The sequence below is a fragment of the Lonchura striata genome, chromosome 4, assembly GCF_050655825.1.
Source record: "Lonchura striata isolate lonStrDom1 chromosome 4, ASM5065582v1, whole genome shotgun sequence".
Lineage (NCBI taxonomy): Eukaryota > Metazoa > Chordata > Aves > Passeriformes > Estrildidae > Lonchura > Lonchura striata.
Window position 1 is genome coordinate 72,225,603 of NC_140706.1, and position 20,197 is coordinate 72,245,799.

At 40.0% G+C, this 20,197-nt stretch overlaps 1 protein-coding gene across 3 annotated transcripts in view; it reads left to right on the top strand.

The window, feature by feature from the left end:
* Positions 1–3,192: 3,192 nt before the first annotated feature.
* SLC7A11 (solute carrier family 7 member 11) overlaps positions 3,193–20,197 on the top strand; it is a 69,338-nt gene continuing 52,333 nt past the window's right edge. Inside the window, exons 1-4 of one of the 3 annotated variants that reach the window (XM_085578443.1) lie at positions 3,193–3,349; positions 7,069–7,294; positions 9,881–10,007; positions 13,928–14,043. In XM_085578443.1, coding sequence (XP_085434569.1) covers positions 3,329–3,349; positions 7,069–7,294; positions 9,881–10,007; positions 13,928–14,043 — 490 coding nt within the window. In that variant the 5' untranslated portion in view covers positions 3,193–3,328. Of the gene's footprint in view, positions 3,350–3,384; positions 7,295–9,880; positions 10,008–13,927; positions 14,044–20,197 lie in introns of those variants that run through there. The other 2 variants (XM_085578444.1, XM_021529575.3) reach the window with 2 other exon arrangements.

Consider the following 20,197-nt stretch of genomic DNA (forward strand, 5'->3'; position numbering starts at 1 on the left):
CCGAGTCCTCTCGACTCTCCTCTTTGAAGTGCAAGCAAGGTGTTAACAAAGAAGGATAAAACTCTGAGGTTAGTGTGAATTTTATGAAAGAGCCTATGATAAGAGTAGAAACATTTGCTAGGAAAGCCTCCTCTCTTAATATTTGGGCTAGACTAAAGGTGGAAGGGATGGAGAACTCTGTAAGTGGTGCATTATACACAGAGAGGGTTGAGCTGTTGGCTGTTTCTATGTGTGAAGCATGAGTTTGAAATGTGCTCAGAAATCCATGTCAGTAATTTTTTGTCATCCTGGAGACTGAATTTCTCAGGATCTGGGTAAACTGCACCTCCTCACAAATGTGGGGAGGGGGAAGAGGACCTTTCTTTTTCTGTTTTGCACAAAATTTTTAAGTCTAGAAGTGGCAAGTCAGAAATATCTTCATCAAGCCCACACACTGTATCCATTTGCCATACATGGACTTATTAATCTTCTTACTAAATGTCACAAAACATGGTAAAATTACTATGCTTGAATAGATGGTGTCTCTGAAGAATAGACTGTGAATGTGGAAAATAGGAATTTCACTTTCAAAGTAAAAACAGAGGCTGACCTCAGCACTAAAATGCTGCTCTCTTTTGAAGTGTGGGAGTAATCTAAGAAGCTGCACTAGTTCAAACTGCTGAAGCACCTTGGCAGTGCTCCAAGCAGGTGCTTTTTCTGATGGAGTTTCTAATACCTCAAGAAGACAAAGTATGTGTATTTAGATGCCAATAAAACGATTCCCTGTGTGATCCACAGGCTGCTAAACTGCTATGACTGTGTGAATGATTGACTGCCAGTCATTTCCGGGCATGTATGTGCTTTTGCTTATCTGCAGGTTAAATCCCTTCTTGTGGTAAATTCTGTCACTGCTTCAACCCTTAACTGAGATGCTGCTGTCCATCTCTATTGATGGAGATGTTGTGACATTACTGCTAGAGAAGTCCTGACCACCCCAGAGCTCATTGACTGAAGCCTGACCTTGCTGCTTTCATGACCTGCACAATGCCCCAGCCAAGATCTGTTTGGTCTCCAGAACAAACAAACAAACAAAAAAAAAACAACAACCAAAAAAACCCAAAACAAAACAAAACAAAAAATCTACATTAAATGGACCTAATGGGAAAAAAATTGAGTATTGCTACATACGACAATTGATACAGGAATGAGAACAAAATGGGACCTACAATTCCCATCACAATTATTCTAAGGTAAGAGAGTAGTTTTCTTCTAAAGAAAAATCAAGTAACTTTGTATATATTCTCTATCTAGTCTAAATTGTATGCAGCAGAAGGGGAATGAGCTTGCCCAGTCTGGTGGGATAGACAAGTGACTTTCTGTTAGGGTGGAATTAAGGAATTGGGATCTGAAAGATTTCCACACTTACTGGTCAGTAAATTAAAACACTGTTTAAGTTCTTGAATTCTCCTCTCCAAGATTTTGTATAGATTCTTCTCAGAACAGAATTCAGCAGCTGTCATACCTGTGAATGAGATAAGTATCATTAACCCTTTAATAAAAAAGAAAAATATTATTTATAGCAGAAAACCATAATTCACAGAAAGTTCAACATCTAATCAAATAGAGTAATGCAAATGGAAAATGATACTGTATGAATTTTATGAAAAATATTATAAAAGTGAATATGGACTTGCTAAAGAGCCAAGGTTAAATTTGACAATCTATGCAGTTGTTGTAGGTTTTCTTCACATTACAAACTTTTATTTACTCTGAAGAATTCTCCCACAAAAAATGGGGAAATGGGTTAGAAAACATTCTCACTGCTAATTCTGTCTTTATCTGGGTTTTTCAAAGATTTGTTTTTTCTGAGGTACCAATTAATTCTCTTCACATGCCCAGCCTAGCCTGAGTCATCTGAAATAAAATCCCGACTCTCTGAAGCTGCCAGCAATCTTGCCATCATGCTAGGTATCTGGCACATGCATTTTTAATGGAAATTTACCCTGAGGTCTTGATTTCCTGAGTGCCAGTGTGTGCATCCAAAAGCTGAGGAAAAATAACATGGGGACTCTGAAAATTATTGTCTCATTCTGCTAATTGGAAATACAAACACAGAGAAACTCAAAAATAATATCTATGTACAGCATTGCTTAGATTTTGATAAGATATAGCCTGAATATGAAAAATGGATTGGTATAAAACACACTCATATTTTCACATCCACAGGGCTTCAGTGAGAATTGGCTTTCTCTCATGTGGAGCTTTCATGCTTGATGCAAGGTGCTAATGATTCCTGTCTGCTTAAAAAAGACCCATTAAACTGTCAAACCATTCAGCTAAATTCATCATGTCTTTTGAAATAGAGCTTTAATAGTGAGAAAAATTGAGAGATTTCTGAAATCCCTTTTTCTTTCCTTCTTTTCAAGCTGAAAATTGACTGGCAGCTATCAGCAAATTGAAGACAGGGAAACTTTCAGAAGCATTTGCCTTCTAAACTGCTCTTGCTTGCAGTCTTCTTGAGATCAGATTTATATTTGCTTCCTTCATTTTGTAGGAAGGTTTTGACTGAGAATACAAGAAAAAAAAAATATTTGAATTGCTTTTGGATTTCTTATAGTGGTTTTATCTTATTTTTAAAATCTGTGAGCTGCATGTGTCTTTCATTCCTTCTCATTTTTTCTTTCGCTGCAAAATATGTTTGTATCCAGCACAAAGTGGAATGCAAAAGAATTGAGGAATTTGTTAGACTCTGACTACAAAATAACAAACCCCCCAACATTCTCAGTAGTTCCACTTTTAACTAAAGATTTGACCTGTATTAGAGATAACAAAGTATTTTGATATTCTCACAGTACTATGTTTGTATTAAAACTTTAAAAACTGTCCCAGTAGTCTGAGATTTTAGTTATTTCATATTCTCAATGACACCTTATTTTTTAAATGCTTATGGATTTTTTCCCCCCAGTACTAGCTAAACTTCTCAACACTAAAATAGGAGCTGAAATCCCCAGTCAAAACTACTCAGTGTTAGATTATCTACATGAAACAAATACTTTTAGGTATTTTGTCATCCTTTGACATTTGAAACCAGACTAGTGCCTTTCTGCAGGGCTGCTTTCTGAAGCTCACAAACAACTTGGCATTATACACAGAAGACTCAGATCAGTTTTCTAAACAACATTTTTCATGCCATGCCACCCACGTGTAATAGTCTGGGGCTTTCCTCGCCTCTTCAGTCTTGCTGAACTTCCTCTTTTATTTCTGTGTCTCCAGTCAGCATGGCAACCTGTGGCTGGAGGCTTGACTCGTGACTCTTTGGATTTGTTTGATGCAATAAGCTGATAGCCAAATGCCTGGAAACGTTGTCAAGGTATGCTCTCTACATCTAGAAATTATGGAGTTTTTGTGGGCTTGAGAATTGGGAACTCAAGTTCAGGATTGGACTTTAGGTTCTTCACTTTGCTGCATTCGTTGCGGCATTACCATAAAGTTGAATGCTTTAGTTCAAAATGTGTATTTTGTAGCATTCCCCAGGGCAAATGCCAGAACTGTTGCTTCTTTGGAAAGATACAGCTGTGTCCAGATGCTGGCAAAAACTCTGTTAGTGTGATAGGCAGGGGTAACACCCTATTAGGTGTGTTCAGCCTGAGGTATTGTTATTCCCTGTGATGCTCAAACCCTGACAAGAGAGATGCAGCTGGCCAGGAGAGGCCACTGATGGCATTCAGGCAACCAGCCTGGGCTGCTGAATCTTCTGCCTGATGCTTTAGCTCTTTGCAGGGTGTAGGTGTAGGATTTGTAGGCTTTTCTGGTAAGGATTTTTTGTTTGGAACAGCCAGTGGATAGATTGATCAGGGCTGGTGGTGAGATTCAAAAGGGAACTTTCACAGCGATGATCTCAGTTGTGCTCTAAAATGTTTGTTCAGGAGAAAATGTCTATGGGTTGGAAAAAAAAAATAACCAGAGAGAAACAATAAAAAGGCTATGTACAATGCCAGATGCTATTAGAGGTTGAAGGTTTATTTTCAGAACATATTTTTTAGAAACATGGCTTCAAATAATGTCATCAGTCTAAAGAAAATTGCACCTTTTACCTTTTTGTTCTGCTTTTAGAGTGAGTTTTTATGGAAGAATGGGGTTGTTCTGAGTGTTGGACAGGTTAAGCCCTGTGCTTTCACAAAAGCTCTTTGAAAAGACACTGAGCATTTTTTGTTGTGTTTGCATAGTGGTCCTCTCTCTGTGATGAATAATTGAAGTAAAAGTGGCTGTGAGATACAAATAATAAGAAGAGATGTTGTGAGTATAGTTTAAGTGGGTTCAGCAGACAGTTATGACCCTCTTCCAGCTTCATGACCTCCTCAGGACTGAGCTCAGTTGATGGATAATTCTCATGAAATTCCCAGAATATAACGAAAAATCCCCCAACACCAAATAAGTATTCCTTATCCTGAGTGGAACTAATAATTGGAAGTAAGGCTGGAACTCAAAGGAGAAAAGCTCCCATTTTTCTTATTTTTAGTGGATAGCATTGAGAAGCTGTGAAGAATAAGTAAACAAACATACTCCCTGGGAAGGCTACAAATAATGAGATCTCCAGCAAGCTGCCAGAAGTTAGGAAAAGGAGTTTTCTGCAACCAGCCTTCTTCTGGTCCTACCTTATAAATTTCCCTGGGAATGACACAAAGCCCTAAGCTTTGCCTGTGTGCTATCCCCACACCACTGAAGGAACAAGCACCCTTTTCCCTGCGTGGGAGAGTGTTAATTGCTATGCCCAAAGGGGAAACATGGATTCTTCTGGCTAGTAATCAAATGCTATTTGAAAGCCATTATAGTGCCCAGGATTTGTACTGGATGGTTGTTACAGACAACTGGCTTGCTGGGAGCTGCCTCGGGGTTGTCTGGCTATTGAGCCTTTGGTTTGATCTTGGAACCAACTTCCTGTGCAAATAAAGACATTAGTTAAGAATGTCTACCTTAAAGTATCAGATGTTTGAAGATGTCATGCGCTTCTTCATTAAAAAGCCTTTGAAAATTAAAATAAAGGTCACCAGCCCAACTCAGTTCTCTGGTTAATGCTTTTTGCTGGTTTGATTTGATCCAGTTGCCTAATCCTATTGGGGGGCAGCCTGTGGAACGTGCAGCCAGAGACAACATCTTGGCACAACACGCCACCGAGTCCTGGCTTGGCTTGTCACTAGTGCCAGGGGAATTGGCTGGGTTGGGACTGTGGGGTGACAGGGAAGGTCCTGTCTGCAATCAGCCTGTGCAGTCACATGTGGGATCAGCTGCCAAGTGAGGGATCAGCCACTGAGCACATCAGCGGCTGGAAGCACAAGTAGGATATGTTCAGAAAACCAGACAAGCACTACTTGACTGTCATGCAGCCAGAAGCTGCAATCACTTGGTTTTTTTACCTGTGTGCATTTAAACCAGATAAGCTTTCTTTTCTGCCTTCTTTCATCTCAGTGCTAACTGTTACAGGTGAGTTATAGCTGAAAATATGAGGCTTTAAAAACACTCAAGTTTGACAGCTGCAGCATGTCGCTAGTCCAGTATTTCTTCTTTCTCACATAAATTTGAAAGCACATTTGTGCTCTGAGCTCAGTGCCTTCTTTTTGAAGGATAAAATTGTTTAACTGATCTTCTTTTTACTCCCAAACCTAGGTACTAATTAAGCAATACCTGTAAGAGCAGTAACTGTAGCAATAACCTCTCACTACGCTGATCTAATCTGGAACTATTAGCAGCTGCAATAGTTATACCGCTAAGAATTTTCCCCCTTTGGCATATGTTATAAAGGCTGTCCCTTGATTAGGTCAAAAAATGCTTGGAGGCTATTGATTTTTGCTCCGTTTTAGGAGAAAGCACCTCAATTGCTCAGTTTGAATTTGAATGATCGTGCGAAGCAAATGTATTTATGCATCCGATCACCTGTTTATCTGGTCAGAGGAGCTCTGCGGATTTTTGTGTTATCGGGGACGACACAAAAAAGCCATTCTGACTCCTGAGCTGTTGGAGATGCTGTGCTCTGGGGTGGTGCCCTGCTCCTGCCCGGTCACACACGGGAGGTGGCTGCGAACTTTTGCGGCGCATTTTAACAAAAAGTGATGCGGGGCTGGCTCCCGGCATCCCGGAAAAAGAGCTGCCCCTAAGAAAATGCCTTTTCCATGGAAATAAGCTGAGTAACTCGGGGTAACACCGGGGCTGTATGGATCCTTTCTGGTCCCTACAGAGATTTCCAAATTAATAATATAGTCGTGGGAGAGGCGGATCAACCGCGGCGCTGAAAGTTCAGCCCCCGCAAACGGAACTTTTGTTGGGAGTTTTTCGAGAATGAAATTGGATTAGACCCAGGGATGACGTATCTTGTTTGATTTCTTTTCCTCGTGCTCTGACGAGCTTTGTGTTTAGGCAGGCTTTTGTTTCTGGCTCTGAGCTGCTTTTAAAAAAATTGGGAGCGTGTCTTGGGTGATAGGCTTGCATTGATTGGGGAGGTTTGGCTCGAGTTGCTGGCGAGTGCTTTGTTCTTCTCACCACCCCCAGGTCAGCTGCACAACATGCCCCTACAGTTTAAAAATGAGAAAAAAAAAAAAGGAGGAAAGAAAAAAACCCCCAACAACCAAAAAAAGAAGAGGAAGGAAAAAAAAAAAGAAATGCTGAGTAATGCCAGAGGTTTCTCAAATGGCTGATGCAAACCTGGAGAATTTGCATCATCATTCAGCTGGAGTAACTTGGTATGACAAGAGCTTAAATACAAGTCCATGCGGAAGCTGAGCTGGTTTCCAATGATAGGGCAGTACCACGGTGTGGAGACGCAGGTGTTCCTGTGCTGGGCTGGGATCACAGGAAGGGCTCACCTACTCTTGAAGAACTTGTTACCTGTGTGTAGGAGCAGCTGGAGAGATAAAAGAAAACAGAGGAAGAGACAAAGTAGTTGGCTACACAGAGAGGGGAAAAAAAAAAACAAAACAAACCTTCAGTTTCTGCTGAAAACTTTTCTGCCTGTGCTTGCCAGCAGCGTGCTGGTGGCACTGTAGCATGTTCAGGAAAGCTGCTGTGCCCACGGTCTCTAATGGAAGCTACTTGCAGGGACGAGCTAATGGCAAGTTGTCCTCTATGGACAGTGGACAGCCAGCCCGGGAGGGAAAAGTTGTGCTGAAGAAGAAAGTGACGCTTTTGAGGGGGATATCCATCATAATTGGCACTATCATTGGAGCTGGCATCTTCATCTCTCCCAAAGGCATCCTGAAGAACACAGGCAGCGTGGGCATGTCCTTGACTGTCTGGACAGTGTGTGGTATCCTCTCGCTTTTTGGTAAGTCCCTGAAAAGTTTCTAATTGGTCTAGAGGGGCAGCCGGCGAATTATTGTGATTATTTCTCTGATTTTACTATTGGATAGGAAGTGAGAGTGCAGAGCTTGAGCGCCAATGGGACTACAGAAGGTCTGTGCTTCGCGATGGATTTGTGGAGGGTGCAAAAATTTCAACCTCTGTCCCTCTGCTCCCAGCACCAGCTGGTGAAAGCTGGAAGCACTTTTTTTTTTTTTTTTAAATGAGTCCCTAAAGGAACAGAAAAACCAAACGAGCATTTTTTTTCCCTATAGAATGTGCTGTATGTTTTTCTCCTGTAAGATGTATTTATGGTTTGCATGTGAAGCCCTGGCAGCTGGATGAGCACGCTGCTAGATCACCACTGAAATGTTTAGACAGCTCAGCCTAGTTCCCCAGAGGCTAGAGCAAGGTCTGAGAGGAATAATTCCTACTGTATGTAAGCTGTATTGCATGAAGGGGAGCAAAACAATAATACTAATAACCCCTCTTCCCAGCCCTTCCTTCCTCACCTGTGATGTTGCTTTGAAAGATTGGGCTACAAAAAAACCAGTGTGATGGAAGCAAATCTGTCCTGGGAGTTTTATTACTGCTTATTGTGGCAGTTTTTGTTAATTCTTTTTATTCTTGAAGAGTGTTGAATTCTGGAGAAGTCCAGTTAAGTTGTTCTGTACACAAAACCCTCATTCAGAGTGGAAAACCCCACCCTGGCCTCCGTGGGACAGAGGGCTCATTGACCTATTTAATGAATTAATCTCAAAGAAACTGAAGAACTAACATGAATATTGGCTTTATTTAAAAGGGAAACTGATTGTTTACTGGCAGGAGGTGAAGAGGACAAAGAGGGACTAAGTGTCTACTTAATAGGTGGAACATGCAAATGCCACCTTGTAAATTGGTGCTGAGCTTAAAAGAAATATTCTTTACAGGCTAAACCCATCCAGGCCAAACAAACAGTCGAGTTAGCTGGGACCCATTTGGGTCAAATGATAAATGTATGGGTACAATGTGCAGCATAATCTCTTGTACAAATGTGGAAGATCTGCCTGCAATAAAATTCTCCTCCTTTCTCTAAGCAAGAAAAACCTCAGATCCAATTTGTAACCCTGTCAAAAGACCTTGGTCATTTGAGTTATTTAACCCAGAATTTGCTTAAGCATTGCATTTATGGCTATAACTTAAGTAGTAGTAATCTTCTGGCTGTGAAATAAAGTGTGTACCAAAAAAAAAAGAAACCCCAACCCCACAAAAAACCAAATCAAAATAAAAATAACCCATTCTCTTTTATCAGATTTTTAGGTACCTTTCCAGACATCTAGATACGAAGAACTGTGTAATTTGGCACACCCAAGGATAATATCTTGTTCTCACAATGGGCCTGTTACAGTTTGTTTGTTTTTTGGTTGTTATTTTTTTTGTAATATTTTGATTTTTAGTTCTCTTCATGACTCAGTTATAGTTAAATCACACAAAGAGGTCACATAAGATCTTGCCGAGGCTGTGTTTATAACATATATTAAAACACAATTTCATTTCATCCTGAACCTCAACAGAAGAGGCTGGCAAAAGAAAATGCCGAAACACCTTTTTTTTAATGTGGCTGTAAGGATTCCTTTAAACACATCTTCAGGTATGTTAAAGAAAAGCAGATAAAAGTTGCCACATTTTTGCAATGTCCCGAACAAAAGAAATGAACAAGGCTGGAGAATTTGTCATCATGTGCTACAGCTTTGATGGGCTTGTACAGGTGATGTGGTTTTGATAAGTTGTAGTTTTTATCTAAAAGTGCTGCGGCGTAGAGGCATGCAGGGAAGAGAGCTGAAATGAGTTCATGTGTGATTCATTGCTAACAAACTTTATTCCTGATTATTACTGGCTTCTCAGAGTCTTCCAAGAGGGCTGCCTCTGTTTGTTGGTTGTGGAGCACTATTGATGTGTTCCACCTGTGGAGCTGTGAATCCCTGGCTTTGTAACTCAGTGATGGTTCCTGACCTTTCGCTGCATTTGCAGGACACAAAACAATCCACCAGTTTTGAAAAGCTGCCACTAAGCCATCCCCTGAGTTTTGTATGGAAGATGTTAGGAGTACCGTTGAGGAGAATTCTTATTCTGCAGATCCTTCTTCCAAATTTTGGCCATTTGTTTGCTTTTGACTATGGTTGAGGAGAGGTGATACAATTTCAGACCTTCAGAGATTGAGCCAGGCATCTCTAAGGCTGAAAGGAGTAGATCAGCCTTTGATAACAGGCAAAGATTTCAGAAATCTTTCATTTAGTGGTGCAGTCTGGCTGCCTGGGAAGTAGGGTGGCTGGTGTGACACCCCAATTTGTTGTCCCTCTTCACAAGATATTGAGTAGTAATTGCAAATAGCTTGTCCAGTGGCTTTAAATATAATTAGATAAATAGTTTGGTTTACTGCATGTCTGGCTGATTGAATTAAAGTGTAGAAAATTAATTGGAAAAAAAAATATTAAAAGTAGTAGTGATACCATGACAGCTCTATAGTTTAGGCTATATATTTTGATATATATTTCTGGATATCTCTCATGTTGGTGTTATTGAATTCTCACAGGTGCCCTCTGCTATGCTGAACTAGGGACGTGCATTAAGAAATCTGGTGGTCACTACACCTATATCCTGGAGGCCTTTGGCCCATTACCTGCATTTGTGAGGGTCTGGGTGGAACTACTCATCATTCGGTAAGTGTGTCATGACTCTGCACTTGTCAGTCATAAAGAAAAATCTCTGATATATGTTGGGCAGAAAAAAAAAATCAAATATATTTTGGTCAGTTAACTGTGTTCTTCCACTATGATTGCTTCAGAGAGTTTAAAAATGCTGTTCTGCTCATCAGCTTTGAAATGTTCAAGGAGACATGTTTACATACATGGGGGAAATAAGAAATCTACCACAAAAATTCAATAAATTGCCTTAGTTTTGCTAAGCTTACTATGTCCATTGAAGTCATTAATAATGTTGTTAGCTATACCTAGATATGGTAGAGTGAAAGACAGAAGTCACCTTTACCTTTTTTCAGTCTTGGCTCTACCTTCTGGAGCAATTACTGCTGTCTATGGATACAAGGATAACTCCTGGTGAAATTATTGTCCAGTAGTTTTTCAGAGTTAGGGGCACCATGTACGCTTTTGATGTCAGATTGGGCCCTGATTTTTTTGGTTTTTTTTGTGGAGTGTTGGAGAACGTGACTCTTACTTTGGAAAACACTAACTGACCAAATAAAGAAACACTGTCTTCACATACCTAAAATGTCCAAATATATTGCATTGGTGTGCAAGCCTGCGACTCATGCAGCCTTTGACATTACAATACAAAGATGCTGAATCATATAAAATAAGCTTTCATAATGTAAACGGATCAACGCATCAAACCCACGTGTAGCTTCTCTTTTTGTTTTTAGGCTTTTTCTGAGTTTGGAGATCTTGAAACACATAGAACAGGGCAACTTGGAATTCAAAATGACTTTGGGAATGCTCCATGCCCCTGCCTTAGGCGCTTCTTTCCCCTCTTCCGCAATCAGCAGATTAGTCACAAATGAGGCACAAGCAAGGCTTCAAACCACAACTACGTTTACATAACACTGACAAGTCCTAGCAGACACCTTGAGTTTAAAAGTGCTGACGGTGCTGAGTCATTATGAATCCATAAATCCTTGTGTTGTTTCCAGAGGAAATAATTTTTCCATTTCAGGTTGTCCAACACGACCTCCCCACCAAAACGTAACTTCTCAATTAATGGCATAATTTCCATCAAATGTGGTGAAAGGGCAGATGTCTCAACTGTGTGAACCTTTTGCCAAGAAGGAAAATCAGGCAGTGGAATGAGACCCATGTTTTCACAGGTCTCTGTGAACAGCTATATCATTTCACATCAGAGAATCAACAACAGGGAACAGTATTAAAAATCTCCCTTTTAACCTGCATCTTTTTCGGCAGAGGCAACTTATTAACCTAGACGCAAACACCCACAGGAAACCAGGCATCATAAATTCCTTTCCTCACAAAATAATTACCTTTTTATGCACAACAGTGTCCCAGGAGTGTTGTATAAATGCTCTTAGTCATCATGATCTGCCCCACACCCAGAAAATAATCGTGTTGCATGGGAGAGAACATCAGTGGATTCTTTAATCACCCAATCTGAGAGGCAGCGAGGAAACCATACATGTTGTGACTTGTGATGAACAGAGCAGCACTGCTGAAACTCTGTGTAGAGTTTTATATCTGACTCCTTCATCAGGAAACTAATTGACTGCTTCCACCAAAGGACTTGAGACCTCTTATTTGTTTATTTTTGTTTTCAGCAGATGAAGTTGCACACACGTGTCTCAGCTAGACTGAGACATAGGTTTTTCATCTGAAAAATTGCAGAATTATCACACTCATAGGCTGGTGGAAGAGTCACAATGAAAATAGATATTTCCTTCTCTCATATGTCTCTTTAAAGCTGCTACTTGGCACTGGAGGACACGCTTAACTACTCAGCCCACATACTGATTATTTCTGCCTTGCACTGCACTGCTTCTCACTCAGTGTGTGAACCTTTTCCTGTCCCAAAGCCAGGTTGTGTGTATTTTATACATATTTATACGCATTTAAAAAGCCCCCAGTAGCTACCTTTCAAACAAGTGAAGACAGCAATGTGAATGCATTGTCTGTAGAGCTTCACTGTGGTGGTTGCTAAACAAAGGCTGGATGAGAGCGTGCTGCCAGGTGCCTGACTTACCTGTGGGATGTGCTGGGACCCTGTCCTGGTCCTCATCCTCATCTGGTGTCTTCCTGTATCCTTGCCCTTCAGCGAGAGCTGGTCATGCACTTTCTACCCACTCCTGAACACACAGCTATTGAGCACTGCAGCAAAGGGAAAAGCATAGAATCAGTAAGGCTGGAAAAGACCTCCAAGATCATTGAGTCCAACCATTGTTGAATCCACCACTAAGCTGTGTCCCTAAACACCCATCTGTGTGTTTTTTAATGCTGCTCCATTCTTTGAACTTCCCCCTCTACTGATTGACTGCGCTGCCAGCAGCATCTCCCCTGAGAGGTGGGAATGTCAGAGCTATTTATTAGAGGTGCAATTTAGGAGCTATGGTTTTAGAAACATAGGTGTATAGATAGTAATGACTGCTTTTTAAAAAAGGCTTTTTCTTGAAATGGGAGGGCAAAGTCCAAGTTCTGGGGAAAGGAGCTGAGACCAAGAGAAAAAGTCTGGGACAGCTCCAAAGATCTGATCTTTCATCTGATCTAGGGCCAAAACTGCTTATGGAAGGCTACCTGCAGTACTTAAAAACCAGAGGCCTGGTGATCTTCTGATATGAATTAGAAATATTGCACTAAAGTCAATAAACGTCTGTCAAAATCCAGACAAAATTTGCCAAGCCATTTGCTGGCCAGTGAGAGGAACATCCCCATGTATGGCAGATGCACATGCAGCAGCACTTATTTATCCATGCAGAAATTTACTGAGGAAGATTGTTCTGTTCTGTGCTGCTCTGCAGCTTGGTCCAACACAGTGTGTGACCTCTGGCTTGAGTCATAACCCAGTGAAAGTGGGCTTTGTTTCCAGGGTGCAACTCCCTCGTGGAAAATTCTTTTATTGTTTGATGGAGAACAGCAACATCTCTGCAGAATTTTTACTCTGTTCCATGGAATTTTAATCAAAATTCTGTGAAGTGAGGTGCTGCAGATTTTTTCACAAGAAATTTGCGTGGACTCTTGCTCAGCTCAGAAATCCTTTGAGAATCATGTGCCCTTTTGTCCAACAGTGTGCATGTGATAAACCACAGATGCCACCAGCTGTCCTAAAAAGAGTGCAAATGTCCTCCCAAATGAAACATGAACAGTAACATGCAGGCACAGGCTAATTTGCTACTAATATATGTCAGTGCTAAAGCTTCTGTCAAACAATTAGCTACTCTCAAAGAGAAAGTCTGTGTGAACATTATGAGCATTTCAAATTTGAAAATGCAACAACTTTATGGGGTGTTGGAGAACTTAACTCTTACTATGAAAAATATTAAATGACCAAATAAAGAAACATGTCTTTCTTCACATTCCTTTGTTCTATGGTATTCTGTGGCATACCACAGGGATTTTTGCTTTTGCCTGCAGTGCTAGGAAATTGTTAGTCAATAAAACGAAAAAAAGATTCTGTTGGTATTTTAGAAAATCCCATTTGGACTGTCTCAGAATTTAATAAAATACCTTAGATTTTTGATATTTATTTCAGTAAACCTGAATTCTCACCTTGAATGAGGTGTGATTGTGTCTCTGTGGGGTGAGATATATCTGGCCACTGAAATTCATTGACTTTCGTGCAGGGTGTTTCCCATGTAATCTGATTCTGGCTGTGTTCACTTCAAGTCAGTGAATGAAGATTTCTATTGCTAATTTTCCTTTTTGATTATTACTGCTTTGCAACATGGAAGTTGTAAGAGCCACCCTGGTAAGAAGTGTCGCTGTCAAGACCAGAATCACTGAGTTAGTGCTACATTCAGAAACTGTGGTACATGTCAGCAAAGCTACAAGAAAGCACCAAAATTAAGGTTCTCCGTTTATGATTGCAGATTAATTTTGTGGCTTTGTTTTTTCTTTCACTCTAGCCCTGCTGCCACAGCAGTGATATCATTGGCATTTGGACGCTACATCTTGGAGCCTTTCTTTATGCAGTGTGAAATACCAGAACTTGCAGTTAAACTTATTACAGCTGTTGGCATCAGTAAGTGTCCAATTTTAGGTTTCAGGGGAGGGTAAAGATTATATAAATTAAAAAAAAAAAAATAGCACACTGAGCAGGTTGTTGCTTGGTGTAAATAATTAATTACTGTGCATCGAATGCCAGGGGCACCTGTGTGACATTTAGCCTGGGCGTGTGTGTTTGTGAACAAATGCAGGAGAGAAAAGAACAGCAGACTTTATCAATGGCAGGGAAAATCTATTGTCAAGGCTGATTGTGCTGCCTCTTGAATTTATGGCCAAATCTTCATTATTTTTGTAGAAGCAATTCCAGTCCCTAAGAGAGGGCAAGGCAATGCCAGAGATATGGAAGAATGATTACTTTCTTTAAGCGCTTTGCTCTACCTTGGTTTTAGGAGGCAGCTGAATGCCAAGTATGATGTCATGAAGAAATGTAATTCTTTTGTGTGCAGACAGGCAACATGAGGTCATCTTCCCCAGTCCCACTCTTTCCATCCTGGCAATAATCCTTGTTGAGGCACTTGTGGTTCAGAAAGCAGGGGCTGCATTTTGGGAGCAGAGCACGCAGTTGTTGCTGGCTCATTGTCCTACACTCGCTAACTTTGGAGACAGTGTAAAAGGGATCATTTAGGGTTACAGAAAGCCAACATTTGCAGTGGAAAGAGGGACACTTCCCTGAGAGCAGAGGCTTTACAGTGTACCTGGGCTGGTGTGGAGGATGCCTGCAATGGGAAGGCACAGAAGATGATGGGAATGGGAGCTTATAACCTTAGAGGCTTGTTCCCAGGTCTGCCTGGTCACAGGTGAGAATGCTCCTTGTGGGCACACGTTGGAATTCAGCTGTGCTGGGAGGGATCGTGGAGCAGACCTGAGTAATTAGTAACAGAGTGTTCCTTTCCATTTGCTCAGTGCACCTATCGGAAACAAAAAGACTGGAAAAAGGAATTAAGACATGCAAAATGATCAAAGGCCCACAGGAGACCCCTTCAGTTTTGCACAATAATAGGTTCAGATGACTTTTTCTTTCTTGGGGCAAGGAGTTCAATTGACATTGAAATTTCCAGTCTCCAGGTTACTGTGGCTTTTTGTGGGAGCTCTCTTGGTAAGATTTCCTTTCTTCTGGGAGTGTTAAAAAAATCAGTATGTGTCTGCATTCCTTTCTAACTTAATTATGCACAAACTATAGGTTTCATAGGAATAATTGAATTAGGGGTTTGAATTTTGAGTTCAATGACTTTTTTCAGCTACGTCTTGTCTAAAACATTTCAGTGCAAGATAAGAGTGAAACAGATGTTCAGTAACATTAAGGTCACTGAGACAAAAAGAATATTAAGTGAGGACTCCATTGAAGTGTTTTGTTAATTGCATGTGATTTAAGCACAATAGGTGAACAATTTGAAATATGTTTTTATTACTTTTAATTTAAGTGAAAATCTGTGTGATAAGCCAGGGCTTGGCAAAGTAATTGAACAAATAAGTAGCATTGCAGGGGAGGTGGAGTTAGGCTGAAAAAATCACAGCCTAAAGGGAGAGGGGAGGTCAGGTGCTCCTGTACAAAGTGGGTCTGTAGAGCACAGTTAGGATGAACTGGCATTTCACTGAAAGTAGAGATTCTTGTAGAAAACTTGTAGTGGTGAATGGGATGATGCTGAGAAAAACAGTGACATGTCAGACTGACACTTTATTCTTTGCAGTACGCGCTACAGTGGATTTTAAGTTGTAGTAGCTCTTAGAACTTCTGCTGCACTTAAGCTCAGGGACCTCAGAGTATCTGAATCTTATCCTTGTCTGGTAGGAATCAGCTGCTGTGGTGGTAATTGTTATTATGAATGTTTGGTATTGGGCATGTAGGCAGAGTGATAGGTCAGATTAAGTTGGTGAGCTGAACAGACACTTTGGAGCCCTGAAGATCTTGTAATCCAATATAATGGTGCAAAAAGTAGTATTTGTTTCCACTTCAAATTTTAAGTTAATCAGAAAGTGAAATGGCATGCCTTTTTTTTCTCATCCATACCTGCTCCCTTTTCCTTCCTTGCCTGATGAGGGAGCATGTGTTGTGTATATGTCTTTATTGCACACGGGAAGGCAGTGGGATGCACCACTGAACTCTGTCCTTGGCTGAGAGTTGTACCTTGTCATTTCTCATTGTACTAGAAAGGAGAGGTAGAAATTTTGAAAAATCTTCAGGTGATCCCCTGATCCCAAACACAGTGTTATTGAAACAATTTCTTACAGATGTTTGTATAAACTGGCATTAAAATCTCCAGCATGGGTGTTTTTTAAACCCTTGCTATTATTGTAGCCCAGTTTTTTCTATACTTGTCACAATACAGCTTTTCTCTTTCCTTTTTTTTTTTTTTTCTCCCTGCCTGTATCTCTATTGATGCATCTTAAGTCTATTATTAAAAGGTTGACTGAGATGGATGCAACCAGGATTGTGTTGGGGAGTGGCAAATACTATTGCTTCTCTACCAGCTAGAGGGGTTGCAGCCATTCTGCTCCCCACCATTTCCCCTGTGTGCCTTTTCAGTGAAAAAGGAATGATAGTGCAGAGGAGATGTAGATCAGATGAGAGTTAAAATGCAACTACTGGACATGGTGACATTTAAAAACTCCCTTGTTCTTGCTTTATTATTTATGGGAAAAACACATGCTGGGCACAAAATTCCCCTCAAAATCACCTGTTCAGAGCAATCTTAATCTGCAAAAACAAATTTTCTGTTCTACAATATGCTGCTTTCATTTTTAGTTGCCTTTATTGTGGTTTTTATTATAGTTTTTCTCTTTTTGCCACAACCAACCAACCAAAATGTCCAAACATTTCAGCGTCTCTGTAGAGAGAATGATGCTTGTGTGGAGTCTCTTTTCAGAAGCCACAGCTTTCTGAACCTCTGAAGCAAAGCATTCCTGTTCTTTTCAAACTTAGAAATCACTTAAATTCACTTGGTGTTTCTTACGCAAATCTTCAGCAGGAGAAAAACCCAGATCAAATACTGGATATGCAGCTCTCAATTTATCAGTCTGCCATAAACTTTTTCTCAACTTGGTTAATTTAATTGTACATGAAAGGGGAGCAGATATCTCAAAGACTTTTATTACACTATACATTTCATGGACACATAGAATCATAGAATGGTTTACGTTGGAAAGGATGCTAAAGATCACCTGGTCATGGGACATTTTCCACTAGACCAGATTGACCAAAGCCCCATCTGACCTGGCCTTGAACAATTCCAGAGACAGGATATCTAATTATTACAACTTTATGAAAATCATTGGCTGAGTAGAGGAGAGAGAAGCTGGATATGCTCCAGCACAGGGAAGGAGAATTGAAGAAAATGCAAGCAGGAGATTCAGCCCTTCAAACTCTCTGCTTTGTTCCAGCAGGACAAAATAGCTCCAGGACACAAAGCAAAGGGATGTTGTCAACCTTTGCTCTGATGCTGAAGGTAGTCTTTTTAGGAGAAAGAGTTTAAAACTCATTTTTCTCTTGAAGTGAAAGATGATAGACTCCTCTATAGTTATTGTTTCGTGACATGAAGAAGCATCCTATCACCACCACGCCTGTTGTGAAAAACGCTGATCACTTGGTTCTTAAAATTTTAAAAGTTTAATAATAATAAAATGGTTATAAAAATAGTAATACAATTAGAGTAATAAAAATTTAGAGTTAGGACAATTACAAGACAATAAAGAGCAAAGAATTATGGGTCGGATGCTCTCTGGCATCTAAGCCACGACAAGCATGCTTTGTGAACAAAGGAATAACCCTTAAAAGCAACAGCCTGTTGCATATTCATACATCTCATACATGATGCATAAATTCCTTGCAAATTAAGAATTTATCTGGTTTTTGTCAACTCCTTCCTCTTAATCCTGGTGGTTCCGTGAAGACGGAGAGAAGGTAGAAGAATGTTTGCCTTTTCTGATAATTTGTCCTGATGCTGATATCTCTGTGTGAAGAGCTTCTGAATTATCCCTTGCTTGAGCTAGTAAAAAAATCCTGCATCACAGAGTTTCTATTTTAACATTATGTTGTAACCTAAAACTGTATTTAAGACACCACTTAAAAGAATTAATACAGCATAACTTCCTAACATTACACATATAGTTTTCATTTTAATATTTGTGAAAAGCCAATCATAAAATCTGTGTTTTTCACACCTATCATTGCAAAAAAAGTCCCTATATTCATATATTGCTTTTTTTGGATCTATTAATTTTTTCGTAATGGTAAACTTAAATATAATGGTAACAGGAAGGGATAAATTGCACTGTGCAAATATATCAAACTCTTCTATCAATATGTATCCTGAATAGGAGCTGAGTCTTTTCCAGACTTTTCACATGGTCTCCATATCAGAAAGCAGATAAGGAGGTTTCAGCCATTAAAAACTGTGAGGCTGAAAACCACATGAGTTCTTGCACTAATTCCTATGTGTATTTTAGGCATTTTGCACTGCAATAATATAGTTTCCCCTCTTTTTTTTTTTTTTTTTTTTTTTTTGAGAAGTCTGCCAGCAAACTCAAATAGCCCAAATTTTGACTGTTAGAGGTAAAGTTATGCTCAAAAACTGAGGTTAGCTGTACATGTCTATCAGTGCTTGCTGGTAAATGCTCCAGCCCCAAGTTTTATTGGTGTCTATGTCTGTAATTAGATGTCTTTTTTCCCCTTATCGTGGCAGATGTTGCAGATGCCAGTCTCTACTGCTGACAGTCTTGAGAAGAGCAGTTTACATTAAAATATCTCCTGGCTTGCAGGGATATGCTCTTGCAAATATGCTCTGAGAGGTGCTTTTGTGCTTCCTGTGACTTTTAATTGGCTCATTAGGGTCTGCAAATTGTGGGTATTTTTTGGCGGTTTTTTTTAATTCCTTGATCCTAAAAGTCTGACAAGTTGTGGGAAGCAGTTTTCTTGGTGTCCTGCTGAGGTAATTGTACATGCATTCTGAAAAGTAGGCCAGGATGTAATGCTTGCTGCTGCTTCTCCCATTAGATTTTGTTATCCATCTATAGCTGTGTCTGTGGGAAGGAAAGAGATGGTGAAAAACATGCTTGGTGTTTCCATTGTGTTTGATTGTTCATGAACCCCATTTTGTTCTCCCTCCACAATACTCTTGGTTAGGATTCATCTTGTTTTTAGCGACGTATTTAGTTTAGGTAATCTTCTGTGCTCCCCATACAGTGGAGAAAGAGGAAAGAGGAACTTCCTGAAGGTAAACTATCTCATCTGGGATAGGCATCTCACAGAGGTATTGTTATTCATCCTCTGGAGCTGTCTCTTCACTGAGAATGCAGCCACACTCAATGCCTGACTTTTAGTTAGAAAAGTTAGACCTGAGTCCTTCTTTCACTTCCCCTTTCCTGGGAAACTGCTGCTCCTTCTGACATTTGCTGTGATCCCTTATCAAAGTGTCTGCAATCAGTTTCTCTAAATATCTCCAATAGGTTCTATTCTGAAAAGGGGTGTTGACTAATGGCCATAGCCCCAGAATATAATGTCCTCCCTGAGCCCTGGCACAGCTGTCATCATCTTTTTGTGCTTTTTAGCAGTTTTCTTCATGACTCCACTTCCCCACTGCCTTTCATTACCCAGCTGCTAACACAGCCAGTACTATGGTACTGGTGCATGGCACTGATGTAAGCCCCACATTTCTAGACAAGTGTCATGCACACAGAACCATTAACACTGAATATTTTATTATAAAATACCGTTACTATCATTATTAGTATATAATAAGCAATAATGCATTTATATTATGTAACATTATACTATATTATAGAGAAGACTGCAAACTCTTATAGCCTAATAAAATAAAATTTAAAAATATAAAACTGGTAACTGGTATTTATAAAAATATAAACTCTCAAATTTTCTGAGCACTTTTAAGCACTTAAGTCTCAGCTCTGCAATCTGAATTGCTACTATTGCAATCCTCCAACTCTGCTCTTACTCTTATGAAGGACTATCAAAGGACATTTGTATCAAGGGGCTTTTGACAAAGGCAATGATAGGTGTCTTGGTTTCAACCAGGTTAGAGTTAATTTCTTCTCAGTAGCTATTACAGGGCTGTGTTTTTGTTTTGGAATGAGAATGGTGTTGGTAACATACTGATGGTTTGGCTTTTTTTTTTTTTTTGCTAAGTCCAGTTTACCCCTAGTCAAGGACATTGTTT